Below are 16,900 nucleotides of genomic sequence, written 5' to 3'. Positions count from 1 at the left end.
GACGATGTTTGGTCTGAGTGGCAAAGTGCGGGTGTGCTGATGTGTGACATTTTGAAACTCCTCATTAAGAAATACTGAATTAACAGTAGCATTATAAAACAGAAAAAAAAACTGCGTTGCTGACCGTCACTCATGCCAACGTGACACTGAGATCACAGGAAATAAAAGGCCAGCCAGTCACGTACGAGAGATGTGTGAGGTCACAAGCTCTGTGGGAAAGCCCTTTCAGTAAAGCCTGATATCTCATGGAGGAAAGTAGGCTGAGCTATGGCTTCACCGTGCCTCAGCTTGGCTAAGACTGAAACAAGTGGGAATGTGGATACATGATGGAATGTCAAAGACCCTTCAGAAAAATCAAACCAGGGTTCCTTTATAAAAAAAAAAAAAAAAAAAAAAAAAAAAGTAATAATAAAGGACACAAAGATGTGGTGCAGAGAGATACTTTACATCTCTCTGCAGGTTTCATCCACGTGTAACCGAAAGAGGGGTGAAAAGGGACCCTCCTGAAAATGGTAAATGTATTTCGGACCACCTGGGGAAGAAAGAAAAGCAACATACACAACCTCTGGACGCTAAGTTTAAACTCATTATAACATTCAGTTTACAAAATAGAAATGGATCTTCGCCCCCCCCCACAGACACTTACGCTCCCTCAGACCCAGGAAGCAAAGGAACCACCAAGCAGTCAACAGGACAAAGGGATGAGGAAGAGAAGGATGCAGAGAGGTTAAAATACAAAAACCCACGAATGATGGAGTCACACTAAAGCAGGAACCCAAATTAATACATGAGAACCAAAATTCAAGATTTTTTAGCTTTATATGCCATATTCATGAATTGTGTTTTGAGAATTCTTGATTTTAACCTCCATGCCGACTGGTCACGGTTCTTCAGAACTGAAAAAGAACATGTAATAAGTTTAGACGGATCTGATATTGTCACTTGTGTCTTTTCTGCCAATGTCTGGATGTGCACCTCTGTTTCAAGATCCCTGGTAGTTGGCCTGGAAGCGTGCGGTTTCCTCGTAAATCAGCTCCTTCAGCTTCTCCTTAGGGAGGTCGTCCAGCTCCATGTTGAAGGTGAAGGGCTCCTCAGCCACTGGCTGCACAGCAGCAGAGAAAAGTTAAGACAAAACAGCTCATCTTCTCACCTCCGCATGCAGGGTAAGCAGGCCAAGGTCACATACTTCGTCAGTCGGGTCATAGTACTGCTCTAGGTAGGGATGAGCCAGCGCCTCTTCCACAGTGATGCGCTTTATGGGGTTAAAGGTCAACATTCGGTCCAGCAGGTCTAGAGCTGCGTGAGGAAACACACAGTTAACTTCTAAATGACCGTCCACTCACTCTGCTCACCACAGAGAGAAATATTTCCAGCTGTTGCCTCTACTGCATGGCCTGTCCGATCTGTAATCCATGGGTTCAATAACATTTTGTGTGAAGGAAAACATCACATTAACAATTCAAAAAGTTTTCGTATGCTGCGAACTGCGTACTCCGCCTTCTAGGTTGCCAGACCTAATCCCATGAGGTGCAGGTTTTTTTTTTTGTTCTTCTTTATTCAGAAGAGGCGGATATAAATGAGATCAAATACTTTAAAAGTGACCCACAATGACAAAAAGGGGGTTGGAATCAAATTGTAAGGTTCCAAGAGATTCCCACTCCTACTGCTTACCTTTCATTACACCTGTGAAAAAGTGTAACAGTAGGCAGCAATAATAATATGATATAAGAACCCACACTGGGGTACCTTAAATGTTGGCTTTGTTAGGTTCACCTTGAACCAAAAAGCTGGATATAATGAGGTGCTTTCTGGAAGAATCTCGATATACATCCGGTCATTACATTTACAGCATTTACCAGATGCCCTTATCCAGAGCGACTTACAATCAGTAGTTTAAGGGACAGTGCCCCCCTGGAGACACTGATGTCCAGGAGGGTGTAAAGCGGCATCGGTGCAGCATGTGACTGCCGAACGGTCAGTGAATGTGGAGTGAAGTGCAGGAGGGGCGGGAAGAAGTCGCACCTTTGCCATCAGCCTTGGGAAACAGTTTATTCCAGGGGATCTTGGGCTTCTGGGGAAGGGACTGCAGATAGTTTCTGGCCTTCATGTTGATGATGCAGTTGAGATCATCCTGAGTGGGTGAGCCCAGGATACCTGAGAAGACAGCCAGGGCGTGGAAAGGATTAGGAGAGACACCAGACAGCGCATATACACCAGACAGAAAATCCAGTTGTCGGTCCGCTTCAAATCACATTTGTTCTCTAGAAGGTTTAATTGGGCTTCCTCAATCAATTTTTATTAAAGTTAAACCAACCCCTCACCCAGAATATGGTTCAGCTGGTCGAGGTAGTGTTTCCCAGGAAAGATGGGCCTGTTGGATAACATCTCCGCCAGGATGCAGCCAACAGACCAGATATCAATGGACTTTGTGTAGCCCTATAAGAGCGAGAAACAGTAATGAGGCTGCGTGTTCACAACTATTCCACTCTGAAGCCTTCTCAGGCCTGCCCCAGGTATAAAAAAAAAATAATCAAAATATATATTTAACTGTTCTAAAATGTACTTTATAAAGGCCATTATCTGTGTTAATTTTGAGTCTAAAATATATTGCAAATGCACTAATTGAAAGCATATTTCTGTCATCGTAATTCTTAAGTACATTACATGTAAGTACACTGATTTGTACAAATACATAAATTGACCAAGTATTTGAATGAAGTCGGCCCAAAAATATGGTACAGTGTATTAGGAATGCAGAAGTTAGTAGTTAAAAGTGAGTTTGGTTAAAAAGTCCAATTTCAGTGGAGTTTCATATACAATAAGAATTTATATAAAACAAATTGTATATCCCAAGCATATTTAAGCCTCAGTTGTACTGAACATTTATGGTATCACAATACTACAGTCAAGTACTTAGTTGACCTTGAATATACGAATATGATGAATTAATGATACATACTCATATAAGCACATAGCAAAAACAGCACACCATGAGTATGTTAAAGTATAATAATTTTTTTTTTTTACTTTGGGTACCACGTACCTTTGAGTTTAGCATGATCTCAGGGGCTCTGTACCAGCGTGTGGCCACATACTCAGTAAGAAACCCTGTGTGGTCATGCTCCGGGTCAGCTATCCTGGCCAATCCAAAGTCACAGATCTGTGATGGGAGCAGAGGATAGCGTTAATGCTAGCGGGGTTGAAATTAATCTCGTAATCGATGCATATGTGGATGATATTGCATCGATGCAGTGCAGAACATAATCGATTACATAACAATGACTTGGTGGGTTTTTTGGACTGTGGCAGCCTGATCTACAGAGTACAGCACGGTCCACACCAGTACTCGAAATGAACGCCCTCTGAATGGCACCCGTTTTTGCTGCTCTTTGTAGCTGAGCTCGATTGCCGTTTGCTTCAATGCTTACCGTTCGTCGGGATTTCAGAAGAAATTGATGCCTAAAAAAAATGCTGCATGCAACGTTATTTGATGCCATCCGAATGTGGAGCAGACCGAGCTCTGCTGCAGGATGACAGAAGACGCCTGGTTCAGTGATAACGAGGCCTGAACTCTCATCTCACTGACCACACCCTTCGGAGGACTACTTTCTTTTTAATATGGGAAGAAAGAAAGAAAAGAAACTGTGTGTGAGAGTATGTACATTAAAACATGGAGTGCCGCTCATAGTGGGGGTGAGAGGCCACAGCAGTGCCCCAGAAGAAGACAGAAGGAGACCAGGGGCATGAACTGTCCCTCAAGTACACTGAAGACCCAGGTCCACACTTTCCGCCGACAGCCAAAAAGTCCCAGCCAAAGTTCTTAGCATCAAAAAGGTGAGGATTCGGGGAGCCTGAAGCGCCAGATTGCCGACCCTGACGGAGTCCCCGCCAGGGACGAGGGGTCCACTCGTTAAAATGTCCTTTAGCTGGCTTACCTTGAGGTCGCAGGTGGTGTTGATGAGCAGGTTGGAGGGCTTCAGGTCTCGGTGCAGCACGTTGGCTGAATGGATGTACTTGAGGCCTCTCAGGATCTGGTACAGGAAGTAGCAGATGTGGTCATTGCTAAGCTGCTGTGTCTTCAAGAGTTTGTACAGGTCGGTCTCCATCAAGTCCTGAACGATGTAGCTGAGGAGCTGTCAAGGGGCCCAAACACGTCCTCAATATTACATTTTAGACATAATTTAAACTCACCGGCTGCTTACAAAGTTGTACAGACACACCTCATTCAGAAGTGTGCAGTCAATTTTCACTTTGTGAGTATTTAACATTAATACGAGTTCCCCCGGCCTGTCTATGGTCCTGCAGTGGCTAGAAATGGCGGTAGGTGTAAAGAGTGTTTGGTCATTCTGCTTCACCGTTCAGAGAGCGGCAGCTCAGACATTCGGATCTGGAATTTCTACCATAATTACACGACTTCCTGTGGTTGGTGAAACATTGTGGTTGGTGAACGGTGTTGATCAACTTCTATAGGCCGATCTCCACCTCGTCCCGCTTCTCTCCTCCTCAGTAGCATTTAAAGCTACAGACACCGAAATGGCGCGTCCTGGGAAATCTCATTGTGGGACTGCATCAGTGGCTGTAATTCTGAAACACGGCTGAATTTCGGAAACAGGCTTCAGATACAGTATTAGGGGACCAACAAGACTAATAATAGGGACCTTTAAGATGCATGCGCTCAAGTATTATCATTAGTGTGTGGTTTATGGGATGTAAATCACATTATTATTCAGTTCCTTGGTTAATCCCATGGGGAAATTGGCAAATGTTTCACAAATATTTCACATAAAGTCCCTCGGAAGGATACACATCTCTCATGTACTCGATGCGCGGTGCTCTCAGGATGTCGTTGATGCCAATAATGTTCTCGTGGCGGAACCTCAGCAGGATCTTAATCTCCCTCAGGGTGCGCTGGCAGTAAGTCTGGTGTTCGAATGGACTGATCTTCTTAATGGCCACTCGAGTGTTGGTCACGTTATCTAAAGCCGAGCTGCAGGAGGGGAGGCAGACAGGAGGGTGAGTTTACAGGGACAAAAACCCAACTCAACAAACCCAAAACTCAATTCAGACCCAAACCAAGTCAGTGTGTGTGTGTATTGTATATATATATAAATAAAACCCCACTAAAACACATTCCATCCTGGTCTAGGTCCCCTTCCCAAAAAACATCTTCTCTACTTACACTGGAAGTGGTCAGAAAAACTAACGAATCGTTTCGATTCCAGGACGCCGTGCTCGACATTTGAACCCTGACAGGTGAGGTGGGCCGCGCAGACGACAGGAACGGGGGAAGAAAGGAGGAATAACAGCAGGAAAACGGAGGGAGCTCCTGCGGTCGGGCGGATGTATCCCACAATGCATGTCGTGCGTCTGCTCTCCGTTACCAGTGCCGCCATTCCGGACGGCGGTCCGGTGACGGGCTCGGTACCTAGTCTCGGCCACCGGGCCACGCGAAACGTCGTATTAGCGGGCGGGGAGCCACGCCCATCGGAGCCCGCGCGAACCCGCCCGGAACCGGTTCCTTACCAGACCATCCCGTAGGCCCCCTCTCCGATGTACATGAGGTCGGTGTAGCGCGGACCGACGTCGAAAATCTGCCCCTTCACCGACTCCAGGCCGGGCTTGGAGCCCGCGGCCGCGCCAGGCGCAGCGGCCTCGCCTGGCCCGGCGGCGGCGCTGCTCGAGTCCGGGGCTCCGGCCGCCGCCGCCGCCGCCGTCGCGCTGCCGCTGCTGCCGGGATCCGCCATGCTCGCGTCCGGTGTGTGGCCGATGTGTCGCTGCTCCGGGGAGGGTCTGGGCGTCTCGACTCGCTCGTGTCGGCGGAAGAGCCCCCTCCTCGCTGCGCTGTCGGCCGCTGTGGACGCGCGGAGCCACGGTGCGGATCTCGCGTCTCGGGGCGTGTCAGGAAGGTCATAGTCTCGCGTGGGTGGAGCGAGAAGGGCTGGCCGCGGGCTCTCCGTGTCGTCTTATTACAACACGAGGCAGCGTTTACTCTCAACCGCGCTGCTTGTCACGTAGTTACATCATTTTAAATCCAAATCATGACATATTTTACTCTCGAGTTGCATCTAATACAGTCGTGGCCAAAAGTTCTGAGAATGACACAAATACTGTATTTCACAAAGTTTGCTGCTTCCGTTTTTATTATGGCAATTTGCATATACTCCAGAATGTTATGGAGAGCGATTTAAAAGTCCCTCCTTGCCATGAAAAAATTAAGTTAATCCCTTAAAAACATTCCCACTGCATTTCAGCCCTGCCACAAAAGGACCTGCTGAGATCATTTCAGTGATCCTCTCATTAATACAGGTGAGAGTGTTGAGGAGCACAAGGCTGGAGATCATTCTGTCATGTTGATTGAAGTAGAATAGCAGACTGGATGCTTTAAAATGCTTGAAATCATTGTTCTTCCTCTGTTAACCACGGTTACCTGCAAGGAAACATGTGCCGTCATCATTGTGTTGCATAAAAAGGGCTTCACAGGTAAGGATATTGCTGCTACTAAGATTGCACCGAAATTAACCATCTATCAGATCTTCAAAGACTTCATGGAGAGAGGTTCAAGTGCTGTGAAGAAGGCTTCAGGGCACACAAGAAATTCCAGTAAGTGCCAGGACCATCTCCTAAAGATGATTCAGCTGCAAGTATATCAAATATTGCAAGTATACAATGAACCAATATGCAAATATTGCAAACATAACCAAATATTACTTTTTTTCAAGTCATTTTCTCTGATGAAGCCCCTTTCCGATTGTTCGGGGTGTCTGGGGATAAATGATTGTCCGGAGAAGAAAAGGTGACGCTACCATCAGTCCTGTCTGATGCCAACAGTAAAGCATCCTGAAATCATTCATGTGTGGGGCTGCTTCTCATCCAAGGGAGTGGGCTCACTCACAATTTTAGCAAAGAACACAGCCATAAAAAAGAATGGTACTTCCAACAGCAACTTCTCCCAACCATCCAAGAACAGATTGGTGAAGAACAATGCCTTTTGTCAGGAATTGGACCAGAGGTTGATTGACAGCATGTCAGGACTAATTGCAGAGGGTTTGGAAAAAACTGCCAACACTGCAAATATTGACTCTTTGCATAAACTTGATGTAATTCTCAGTAAAAGCCTTTGAAACTTATAAAATGCACGTAATTATACTTCAATACACCACATATACAACTGACAAAAAGATAAAAACAAAACATTAAAGCAGCAAACTTTGTAAAAAACTACTTTTGGTCACTACTTCACATTCTGATCCCATGCAGGAGGCTTGTTGTGCTGCATAATTTCTTGAGGTTCTTGAGTTTATTTCAGAAAATGTCCAGAAAATAGCTAAGAAGGTCTAGGACACAGTACCCCAATACCGATTGGATACTGTGGCAGCATTTTCTAAAATGAACAAATAAATAAATAAAATACATGACACCACAAAATCAATTTGAACTCATACAGTTCAGCTAATTTATTTCAAACAAGTCTGTTAGGGGAAACATTTAAAAAAGAAATATATGCTGATTCCTATGTGTCCACTTTGCTGAACACCTTTTGGTTCAATTACTACAGTAATTGTAGTAGAAGAGTAATTACTTGGAGTCAATCAGCATGGCACATCTTGACCTCCAGAAGTGTCAGATGGCAAGGGCACCTGTACCCTCCTCAGGTCACACCACAGATTCTTCTGAAGGCTTTTTGGGTGGATGTTTGGGGGGGTCACTGTTCATAATTCCCTCCACATTGACTACAGCCCCAGTTCCACCTGAAGAAAAAGCATCATTTTGACGCATCATTTCATTCCAAATTGTTCTAGCTGGCCCAAATTGCATGGTTTCAGAGCATGGACATTCACTTTGAGCACCAGCTTTTGCGTCAGCGTTGGCTCCAGTACAGCTGAAAGCAGGCCTTGGCCACACAGACACTATCACATTCTTCCATGTGGACTCTATTTGTCCATAGCAAAGGAGCTGCAGCAGGAAGTTGTATAATAAACTTATCACAGATACACCAGTATATAGCATAACCATATACCAGATAAAACAATATCTGAGCAATTCTACTGAAAGTAGATGTTCTGTCACACCCATGAGGTCAGCGAAATACCACATTTTTGTATGATGCAAGTGATTTTCTGTATTCAGCTGTAGTTTACATTAAATATATAGTCAGAAAATATTTAAATAACACTATGCTTTTTATATTTTATCATGCATTTTATGGAACTCATGTAGGGACAGACTAGTCTCCCACATCCCCATCTGGGTAGGAAGAGTGCTGATCGTGCATGCCTGCAATCGGAGTACTTCAATGTTTGACACCATTAAACATTTGGGTTTTTTTTTTGTTACAAGCCTAGAAATGGTAAGGTATCAACATAATGTAGCGACGGACTCCATGATGGGGGAAAAGAGACACTGGACACAGCGGAGTAGTTCAGAGAAGCCTTTATTCAGCTGCCACCTTTTGGACCAGGCAATTTACAATTACGGTATTTATCAGACGCCCTTATCCAGAGCAACTTACAATCAGTAGTTACGGGTACAGTCCCCCCCAGAGCAACTTAGGGTTAAGTGTCTTGCTCAGGGACACAATGGTAGCAAGTGGGATTTGAACCTGGGTCTTCTGGTTCATAGGCGAGTGTGTTACCCACTAGGCTACAACCACCCCAGCACAAGCACAAGAGGTTAACAGCAGGGAAACAAAGGAGGCATTCACCCAAGATCATCACACGCCCCCTGCCTGCTCCAGTTACTCTCAACCCCCAGACAACACCCCACTAAATCCCCCAACACTCACCCTAATGGTGGGTAAAACCTTGCCTCACTAACCCCAGGCCCTTATGCTAATTAGGCCAGCCCTATTGGCTGACAAAGCTACAATAGTTTTCATTCTGCAAAGAAAATATATTTATAACTAGAAACCAAAAATCCAAGAGAAATTTTGATTTGGCCTGTCCGGGTGTTGGTTGCAGCAGCGGGTGTGGCATGCACAACCGATGTCAGCTGTAAGAAAAGACGGTACAACTACAGTAGCCAATGGAACAGGTGGTCACATGACTTTGGAACATGATTCTAATCTAGCATGTTAGCATGCTAATACTAACATGATAATGTCAAAAATGCTACCTGGGCATGGCCAAGATGCGTCACGTTAAATTTGGTGATGTTTGGAGCATGTTGAAAAATTAACATGTTAGCTCAAGGCGTTCCTAATAAAGTGGCTGAAGAACCGGGTGTTCCTAATAAAGTGGCCGAAGAACTGGGCATTCCTAATAAAGTGGTCGAAAGACTGGGCGTTCCTAATAATGTGGCCAAAGGACCAAGTGGTCTTAATAATGTGTATGATTGAGCAGGCATCCTAATGAAGCTGCTGGATTACATTGAATTACATTGTTGGCGATGCTGCTGTATCAGTACCCCTTGTAGGGCCCCCTTTGTTGGCAATGTCACTGTAGCAGTACCACTTAAAAGGGGCCCCATTTTAAAAATGCTACCAGGGCTAAAATTAGCATTCAATGCATTTCAATGGGGAAATTACCTTGTTTGAGCGTTAATAGCTCAGCCAACAGGAAGCAATTATGTCTTGTCAAGGCAAAACGTCCGAGAAAATTGTGCTGTGTATTAAATCTTATTCCAAGTGATGAATTGTTAATGAATTAGTTGATGGAACAGAAAAATATCTGGCTCAAAGCACAGGCTGCGTTGCATCCTATGTGCCTGTGTGTATGTAAAAATGAGTTTTGGAATTTTGAACAAACATATTCTATTGCGATGTATACTTTTTGACATGTAGGGGGCACTGTGGGCCCACTTGATTTTAACAACTCCCTTTTGTGACTACTATGAGGTTTTAGCAGTTGTCAACTGGCACGACAACGCTGTAAAAGTTTCTAAAAAGCATAAGTTTTTTTTTCCCTCTCTTGCCGGCCATCAGATATCACTCACTGAGCCTGATATTTGCTGAAAACCTGCTGGCCCTTCCAGGCATTAAAAGTAGCCGGTGTCAGACATGCCAGTGACAGACACAAATAGTAACCGGCATCCCCTTTCAATAATAGCCAGAGATGGACGGGTGAACGACGGAAAGCGGAGCGCTCAGACCCGCCTTGCCATCTGCCATCTTCCTCTCTGCTGACTCTCCTTCGGCTGATCTCCTTCGCTTATAAAACAAATAGCACACCTCACACAATAAAGTACAATTTTTTTATATATAGCTTGCTGGCTTCGGTATGACCCGCTTTATGACAACAATACGTGCCGGGAAAAAAAGTCTGAAATAATAATAAATAATAAACCAGAAACCAAAATTCCAAGAGAAATTTTGATGAGCCTGTCCGGGCATTGGTCGCAGCAGCGGGTGTGGCATCCACAGCTGGTGTCAGTAACCAATGGAACAGGTAGTCAGATGACTTTAGGTGATGTTTGGAACATGTTTCTAAATTAGCATGTTAGCATGAATAAAAAGATTGTATTCATAGTTGAGGGTCCTAATGAACTAGAACTGATCACTTCATCGATGGTAACTTGAAAGCACGTTGTAAGTTGCTCTGGATAAGGCCGTCTGCCAAATGCCTTAAATGTAAATGTAAACATGATAATGTCAAAAATGCTAACAGGGCGTAGTCAAGATGCGTCATGTTAAATTTGGTGACGTTTGGAGCATGTTGAAAAATGAGCATGTTAGCATGCTTACATCGAAAACGTTAACAGAGCGTGGCCAAGATGTGTCACAGTAAATTTGGTGATGTTTGGAAAAGGTTTAAAAATTAGCATGTTAGCATGCTAATGTTAGTATGCTAACAGGCCACGCAGCTCCTCGTCCAGGCAATGGTCATCTCCAAACTCAACTATTGTAACTCTCTCCTGGCTGGAGCCTCTGCAGTCACCATAAAACCACTCCAGATGATCCAAAATATGGCAGCCTGTCTCATCTTCAATCAGCCAAAATACACCCACGTTACACCTCTTCCTACCTCCCTCCACTGGCTCCCAGTAGCTGCTCGCATTGAGTTCAAATCCTTGATGCTTGCCTACAGAGCTGTAAATGGAACTGCGCCCTCCTACATCAATATATTACTACCTAGCTACACTCCTGCACGCTCTCTCAGATCAGCAAATGAAAGGAGACTAAAAACTCCTTCTTCACGGGGTCTCCGATTCCAATCATCTTTGTTCTCCATTGTTGTCCCTGGCTGGTGGAACAACCTCCCCTCCTCCACACGACTAGCCGAGACTATCACTACTTTTAAGAAGCAGGTGAAAACCCTCTTGTTCAAAAAATATTACAAACAAATCTAACACTTACACACGCACATGCATACACATTGCACAAAACAATACAAAATGTATATATACAATATAATTTTTCTTCATCTAGCACCTAACAATCTCTGAGCATGCTCTTCACTAACAAGTTGAGCCTTATCAGGGCTCTTAAGTTTGTAAATTCAATATTCTATAGAAATCGAACGAGAATTGCTGGTGTCTTCCTCTTGTAAGTCGCTTTGGATAAAAGCGTCTGCTAAATAAAGTAAAGTAAAGTAAAGTAGTATGCTAACATCGAAAACGCTAACAGGTCCTGGCCAAGATGCGTCACATTAAATTTGGTGATGTTTGGAGCATGTTGAAAAATTAGAATGTTAGCTCAACAAGTTTTCCTAATAAAGTGGCCGAAGGACCAGGCGTTCCTAATAAAGTGGCCGGAATGCCTAATAATAGTTCGGCCACGCCAACTCCGATCGCTTATAAAAATAATAGCACACCTCACACAGTAACCTACTAATTTTTATATATAGCTTGCCGGTGTGCGTGCTTCAAAATTTTGCGTGTCTGTAAATCAAACAGAGACAAGTCATATGTCAACACATCGGTTTTGGCAAGATCTACGAGATGACATAAAACATGTCTTTGTTTGTCTAATTATATGGACAAAAAAAGTTTTTAAAATGTCAAAATTTGGACTAGAATAATAAACGCGTTCTGAAAACGCTTATGGGGAATTGCACGTGAACCGCAAATTCCACAGAGCTAAGCCATATGTCAAACCATGTGGAATGAAAAGCCGCACAACCTAAAACTTTTATATGTTTGGTCACGAATTGTTGGTGACCTGTAGTCCCAACTAAGCAACCAATATGTCATTTTGTGCGGAGAGGTCAAGCCTTCGGCCGTTTTTTGTGTGTTTCAAAGTCTTAGTGTGGCAATCACAAATGCAAGACATGGCCTTTTTTCCTAATTTTCCAGGTTTTCCTGACCCCTATTGGGGGTAGCAACACATGCACATGTCAGATTGTGAGACTCGGAAAGGCCTCGCCTCGACTCCCGGGTCGCTAGCTTAAACGGTTACCCTCAGGAGTCAAAAACGTTTTCCTAGCACAATAGTAAATGGTCTGTCATAGTGACAGGCCCAAATAAGGAATTTAAAACCTTTTGTCGAGGGCAAACCATTTGGTTCCACCCTGGCCAGGATTCGAACCTGGTTTAATCACCGAGAAGGTGAGTGTGTTACCAAAATACACCACCAGGGTTTTGGTTTTGGTTTGCCAATTCATACTGGCTCACAGAACAACCAGTAGTTTGACTAAATTTAGATGCCAAATTAACATAATTACATGTGACAGATTTCAAATAATTGATATTAGAAAAAATATTTCAAATGTGTTTTGAGTGTGGGAAACCGGAGTACCCGGAGAAAAACCCACGTGTACATGGGCAGTGCATGCACATACCTCTCAGTTGTCTGGTCCGGCTGAGTCCTGGTGGCCTTCAGGCCTGCCCTCGGTAAGCTGGTCACAACGGTGATGTTCCAGGCTGGGGTCTTCTGTTTGCACGACTTGGCTGTGGTGTAGGGGAGAGGCGGCCTGGGTGTCAAGGGCAGCTTGGCCAGGGTGTGGACCTGTGACAGATCTTGATAAAATGGTCATTTATTTTAAAATCTCTGCTGATTCTGAAATATTCACATTAATTATGATGCATGCTAGGACGTAAAGATAAAAAATGTCTCTCTCTTATGTGTATATAACTGGACAGGGAAATAAGTGTGTTTCTCCTTCAGTCACAATTAAGAGCTCTGAATTTGACAGACTGCACTGACAGACTGCAGCACAGTCCCTGTGTGTGTTTTGAGTCTGTTTATGGTTATTTGTACTGCTGAAGATATTTTAAGGCTCACCTAGTAGGTTGGTCTCTATTCTGAGTTCATTGGGCACATCTATGGAGATGCAGAGCAAGTGCAGCACAGGGTTCTTCGCAGGCATTTGAAGAAGCGGGTCACTCCCCGGCGCAGACGCTGCAGAAGACGTTTTGGAGGTCGGGGGCGCTCTGTATAAACAGAAGCTGCTGGATGATATGGAGATGGTTCCTCCGGACCACCAGATGGCTCCATTGATGGTAGGTGAAGCTGAGGATCCTCAAGCCACTGCAGGTGATCATCCTCATTCAAGTCCTGCAGCTCATAAGTATCTGCACAATCCAGACTGTCTTGAGGAGAACAGGAAAACTCTGTAGATTCTTCCCATGCTAGATCTTCAATGACCGCAGGGTCATGAGGCTCAGGAGCGGCTGGAAAGGTCCAGAGGTTGGGCTGTGGAGATCTGGGTGGCTCCTCCCATCCCAGATCATCCTCCTCATGGAGCTGTGCAGATGACAGCTGGATGGAGTCTGAGAAGACCGCCTGTTCTTTCAGCTTCTTCTTGTTCTGCAGCAGCTCCATCATGAGACTCTGTGTCAAGCCGTCCTGAGTTACAAAGGCATGCTGCACACACAAGAACACATACAACAGAGGAGTGTCAGAAGTGTGTGGGGGATTCATAAAAATTAAGAATCATATAAATCCCATGTAGTGAAGATCACAGCTACTGGAGGGCTGGATTTGATTAGGACAGCATGGATTTTCTGAGAAATTAACCCTTTCAGTTTCACAAAAGGAAACAAATGTCCCCAAATGTCTGTGTGTGTGTGTGTGTGTGTGTGTGTGTGTTACATACCAACAGCAGAGTCTCTGAATCTGGCCTTTCCACTGGGTTCTCGGTCAGGGAGAGCTTGACGAAACATTGGTAATCGTCAGACCTGAAGAAAGAAACTGTCAGTGTTTGTTTGCAATGAGGCTCATCAGTTCTCATGAAGGACAGAGGACAGACTCACCATTTCCCCGTCTCCTTCAGCTCCAGAGGCAGGAAGCTGCTGTCGGACAGACATGCTGGGAAACTGAAAACACACACAGAGAAATACATATATATTAGTACACAGTCATCCTCTACATATATCTCCCTGTGTGTGGCTGTCTGTGTGTCTGTCTGTGTGTGTGTGTGTGTGTGTGTGTGTCTGTGTGTGTGTGAGAGTGAGAAAGGGTTTTCATTTACTTCATAGAACCCAAATAAAAAAGTGGGTGCTCCGGTTCTCCCAGCTCCACAGCGGTGATGCCCAGAGACCAGATGTCACACAAATGGTCATAACCACCATTGTGTTCTGCAGCATAGACCTCTGGAGCAATCCTGTACACACAAACACACACAGAGTAAATCTAAAGATATTCCTGTTAGTCTTCTGCATGACCTCAAATATGAAGAAATGATCAAATGTCCACACAGTACACCTAATACGGAGAGTCTTCCTACACACACACACACACACACACACACACACACACAAAGTTACCTTACCAATGTGTCGTCCCAACCACTGACTCCTGTCTCTCAGTGGAGTTGGAGACTTTAGCAGCGAGTCCAAAGTCAGCTGCAACAAGAGAAGAGACACATTTATGATGAGACACAGATCACAGGTCAGACACATAAGTCTGAGCGAACGGCGTTCTGGAGAGTTCCTCACTGATTTTCACGTCGCCCTTTTCTGTCAGCAGAATATTTCCACCTTTGATGTCCCTGTGGATGATGTTGGACCTGTGGAGATACTGCAGTGCCTGCAAACAGAAACACCATGTTAGAACAAAGTCTTTAGAAAATGAGCAGTGTGTGTGTGTGAGTGTACGTGTCTGAGAGCGCGGGCGGTTACCTGGAGGGTCTCTCTGCACACAAAAGCAATCTCCTGCTCTGACAGGGGTCCAGTCTCTGTTAAAAACAAACACAGTGAACACACCATCTACACACATCTTAACAAAGATGTCATGTGACGCAGTTCGGTACCTTCATAGATATCCTGAAGTGAACCTCCTGCACAGAACTCCATTGCTATGTACAGCTTTTCCTCTCTACACAAGAAAAGAAAAGCCTTTAGTCACCATTCTCTGGGACAGCAGTTCTCATGTCACTGTTAATGGTCCTTCTTACCTCAGGGTGCTGGTGTGAACTGCCACAATGTTCTTGTGGTCACACTCTTTCAAGATATCCACTTCCTGCTGAACAAGGGTGAAGTCATCCTGCGACTCGATATTCTGCACCTTCACTGCAGAATATGCCCCAGTAGTGATGTTTCTGGCCTGAAATAAAGAAAAAATAAAAAAAGTCCAAAGAAATTCCACATCACCTGTCACCAGTGTCCACTCTCCACAAACACTGCAGCATCTTTGCCAGCTTCCACAAGAAATCCTCATCTGACCTTAAAACCAGTCAGCCACAAGGACACACAATTTAGCAGATGATGGCCAAGGTTCTGCTCTTATTTACCTCAAAAACATCTCCATATGAGCCTCTTCCAATGTGCTTCAGGAAACTGAATCCTCCAAAAGCAGCTGGAAGTGGAGTCTCTGGAACCACGTCCATCGTGGACCGTGTATGTTCCACCGTGGGCTTGATCTTGGTCGGCTGCTTCTCTGAAATGCCAAAATATCTCATTAGAGCCCTTTCTGATTGGACCAATTTCATATTCCTCTGCTACTTCTGAAATTCACCAAGATATGACATGTTGATCCAGGGGGAAAAAAGTTTGATTGTTAAAGCCTTAACACTCATAATATCTGACTATGAGATTATAAATGCATACATGCATGTCATTGAAAAAAAATACTATGCTCAAAATGCTCAAATGTGTCTGCTGTCTATCAAAAGTGAACAAAATTTGTAACTGTCTGTAAATCTCTACCTCTATCTCTGATTATTTTGATGTATTTTTTGTCTAGATATTTTCCCCCTTCCTGAAACCCCCTTTCCCCTATAAAGAGTTTATCTCTTTATAATATAAATGTATAAAATAATATAATTAAACACAACGATACTATTAGAAGACCAGTGAGTATAAAATCACCAACAGCAACATAAATTGCTTCTAGTCTTACAGGTTGGAGGCGGGTGTAACCATCACGGGCCAATCAGAGCCTAGCACCTGATCACGTGGTGCGTGCCTGCGTCACTTTCCCGCCCTTAGTGTTTTTTCCCGCGCATTTTTGGACAAAAACAATTACTTGTAGAAATGGCTAAAAATGGCTACAGTAAATACTGCCTGCACAGTTTGACACGAACGTGACCGATTTGTGTTTCGCTGCTGCACGACATCGTATTTAACACGATAATTCCGTCACTGCAGCATGCGGCGCTGCCACAAGGTGGCGATAAAGTGTTTTCTGTGTTCGGGGAGAATACAGATCGTAACGCACCTGCTGGTGCCTGAAGCCAAAATAAAGCATCAGTGTGGAACCCGACAGGTTTCTGCATCTGCCGACCTCTTTTCTTTTACACCGGAGCTTCGCCCCCCCCCCTCACCAGACCTCCACAACTAGCAACACTGACTAGCACTGATGACGCAGCATTTTCACCTTTTCTGAGTACATTTCTGTCTTTTTAAAAGCCCTTATGTAGAGTTAGCAGACACGCCGGGACATGTTCTGTCCTCACCTGATTATTCCCCGCGACGTGGGTAAATCCGGATGGGCCTGAATGTAGCTGAGATGCGTCGTCCGGTCGCTGTAGATGAAAATCTTCCAAAATTGATGAAGGCTTCTCGATGCTGAGATGCTGTAGATGAA

The 16,900-nt window shown here is 44.5% G+C and overlaps 2 protein-coding genes across 2 annotated transcripts; both read right to left on the bottom strand.

Moving 5' to 3' along the window:
* Positions 1-800: 800 nt before the first annotated feature.
* Positions 801-5,914, bottom strand: mapk3 (mitogen-activated protein kinase 3). The gene is made up of 9 exons (XM_028987374.1): positions 5,524-5,914; positions 4,805-4,987; positions 3,936-4,125; positions 3,044-3,160; positions 2,322-2,436; positions 2,023-2,154; positions 1,187-1,296; positions 976-1,102; positions 801-896 (listed from the first exon to the last, which is right to left on the bottom strand). The coding sequence occupies exons 1-8, from the start codon at positions 5,742-5,744 to the stop codon at positions 983-985; spliced, it is 1,188 nt and encodes a 395-aa protein (XP_028843207.1). The 5' UTR covers positions 5,745-5,914; the 3' UTR covers positions 801-896; positions 976-982.
* A 6,747-nt stretch (positions 5,915-12,661) lies between these two features.
* Positions 12,662-15,726, bottom strand: LOC114794665 (mitogen-activated protein kinase kinase kinase kinase 5-like). Its single transcript, XM_028987372.1, has 11 exons — positions 15,606-15,726; positions 15,270-15,418; positions 15,126-15,190; positions 14,995-15,050; positions 14,812-14,902; positions 14,646-14,718; positions 14,346-14,477; positions 14,128-14,190; positions 13,971-14,052; positions 13,157-13,738; positions 12,662-12,891 (listed from the first exon to the last, which is right to left on the bottom strand). Exons 1-10 carry the CDS (start codon positions 15,699-15,701, stop codon positions 13,196-13,198), a joined length of 1,350 nt encoding a protein of 449 aa, XP_028843205.1. The 5' UTR covers positions 15,702-15,726; the 3' UTR covers positions 12,662-12,891; positions 13,157-13,195.
* Between the last annotated feature and the right edge of the window lie 1,174 nt (positions 15,727-16,900).

The sequence above is a fragment of the Denticeps clupeoides genome, chromosome 7, assembly GCF_900700375.1.
Source record: "Denticeps clupeoides chromosome 7, fDenClu1.1, whole genome shotgun sequence".
NCBI classification, from domain to species: Eukaryota; Metazoa; Chordata; class Actinopteri; order Clupeiformes; family Denticipitidae; genus Denticeps; species Denticeps clupeoides.
Note: the sequence above shows the minus strand (reverse complement) of the source record. Positions and strands in the feature narration are given on the sequence as shown.

Coding starts and splice junctions, on each gene's coding strand:
- mapk3 (XM_028987374.1), bottom strand. CDS start 5,744: ATGGCGGATCCCGGCAGCAGCGGCAGCGCGACGGCGGCGGCGGCGGCG. Junction 2,155..2,321: donor CCAGCTGAACCATATTCTGG/GTGAGGGGTTGG, acceptor CTGTCTTCTCAG/GTATCCTGGGCTCACCCACT. Junction 1,297..2,022: donor TCCCAAGGCTGATGGCAAAG/GTGCGACTTCTT, acceptor TTCCTCACGCAG/CTCTAGACCTGCTGGACCGA.
- LOC114794665 (XM_028987372.1), bottom strand. CDS start 15,701: ATGGACGTGGTTCCAGAGACTCCACTTCCAGCTGCTTTTGGAGGATTC. Junction 15,419..15,605: donor CATATGGAGATGTTTTTGAG/GTAAATAAGAGC, acceptor TCTTTATTTCAG/GCCAGAAACATCACTACTGG. Junction 14,903..14,994: donor TGTGCAGAGAGACCCTCCAG/GTAACCGCCCGC, acceptor TTCTGTTTGCAG/GCACTGCAGTATCTCCACAG.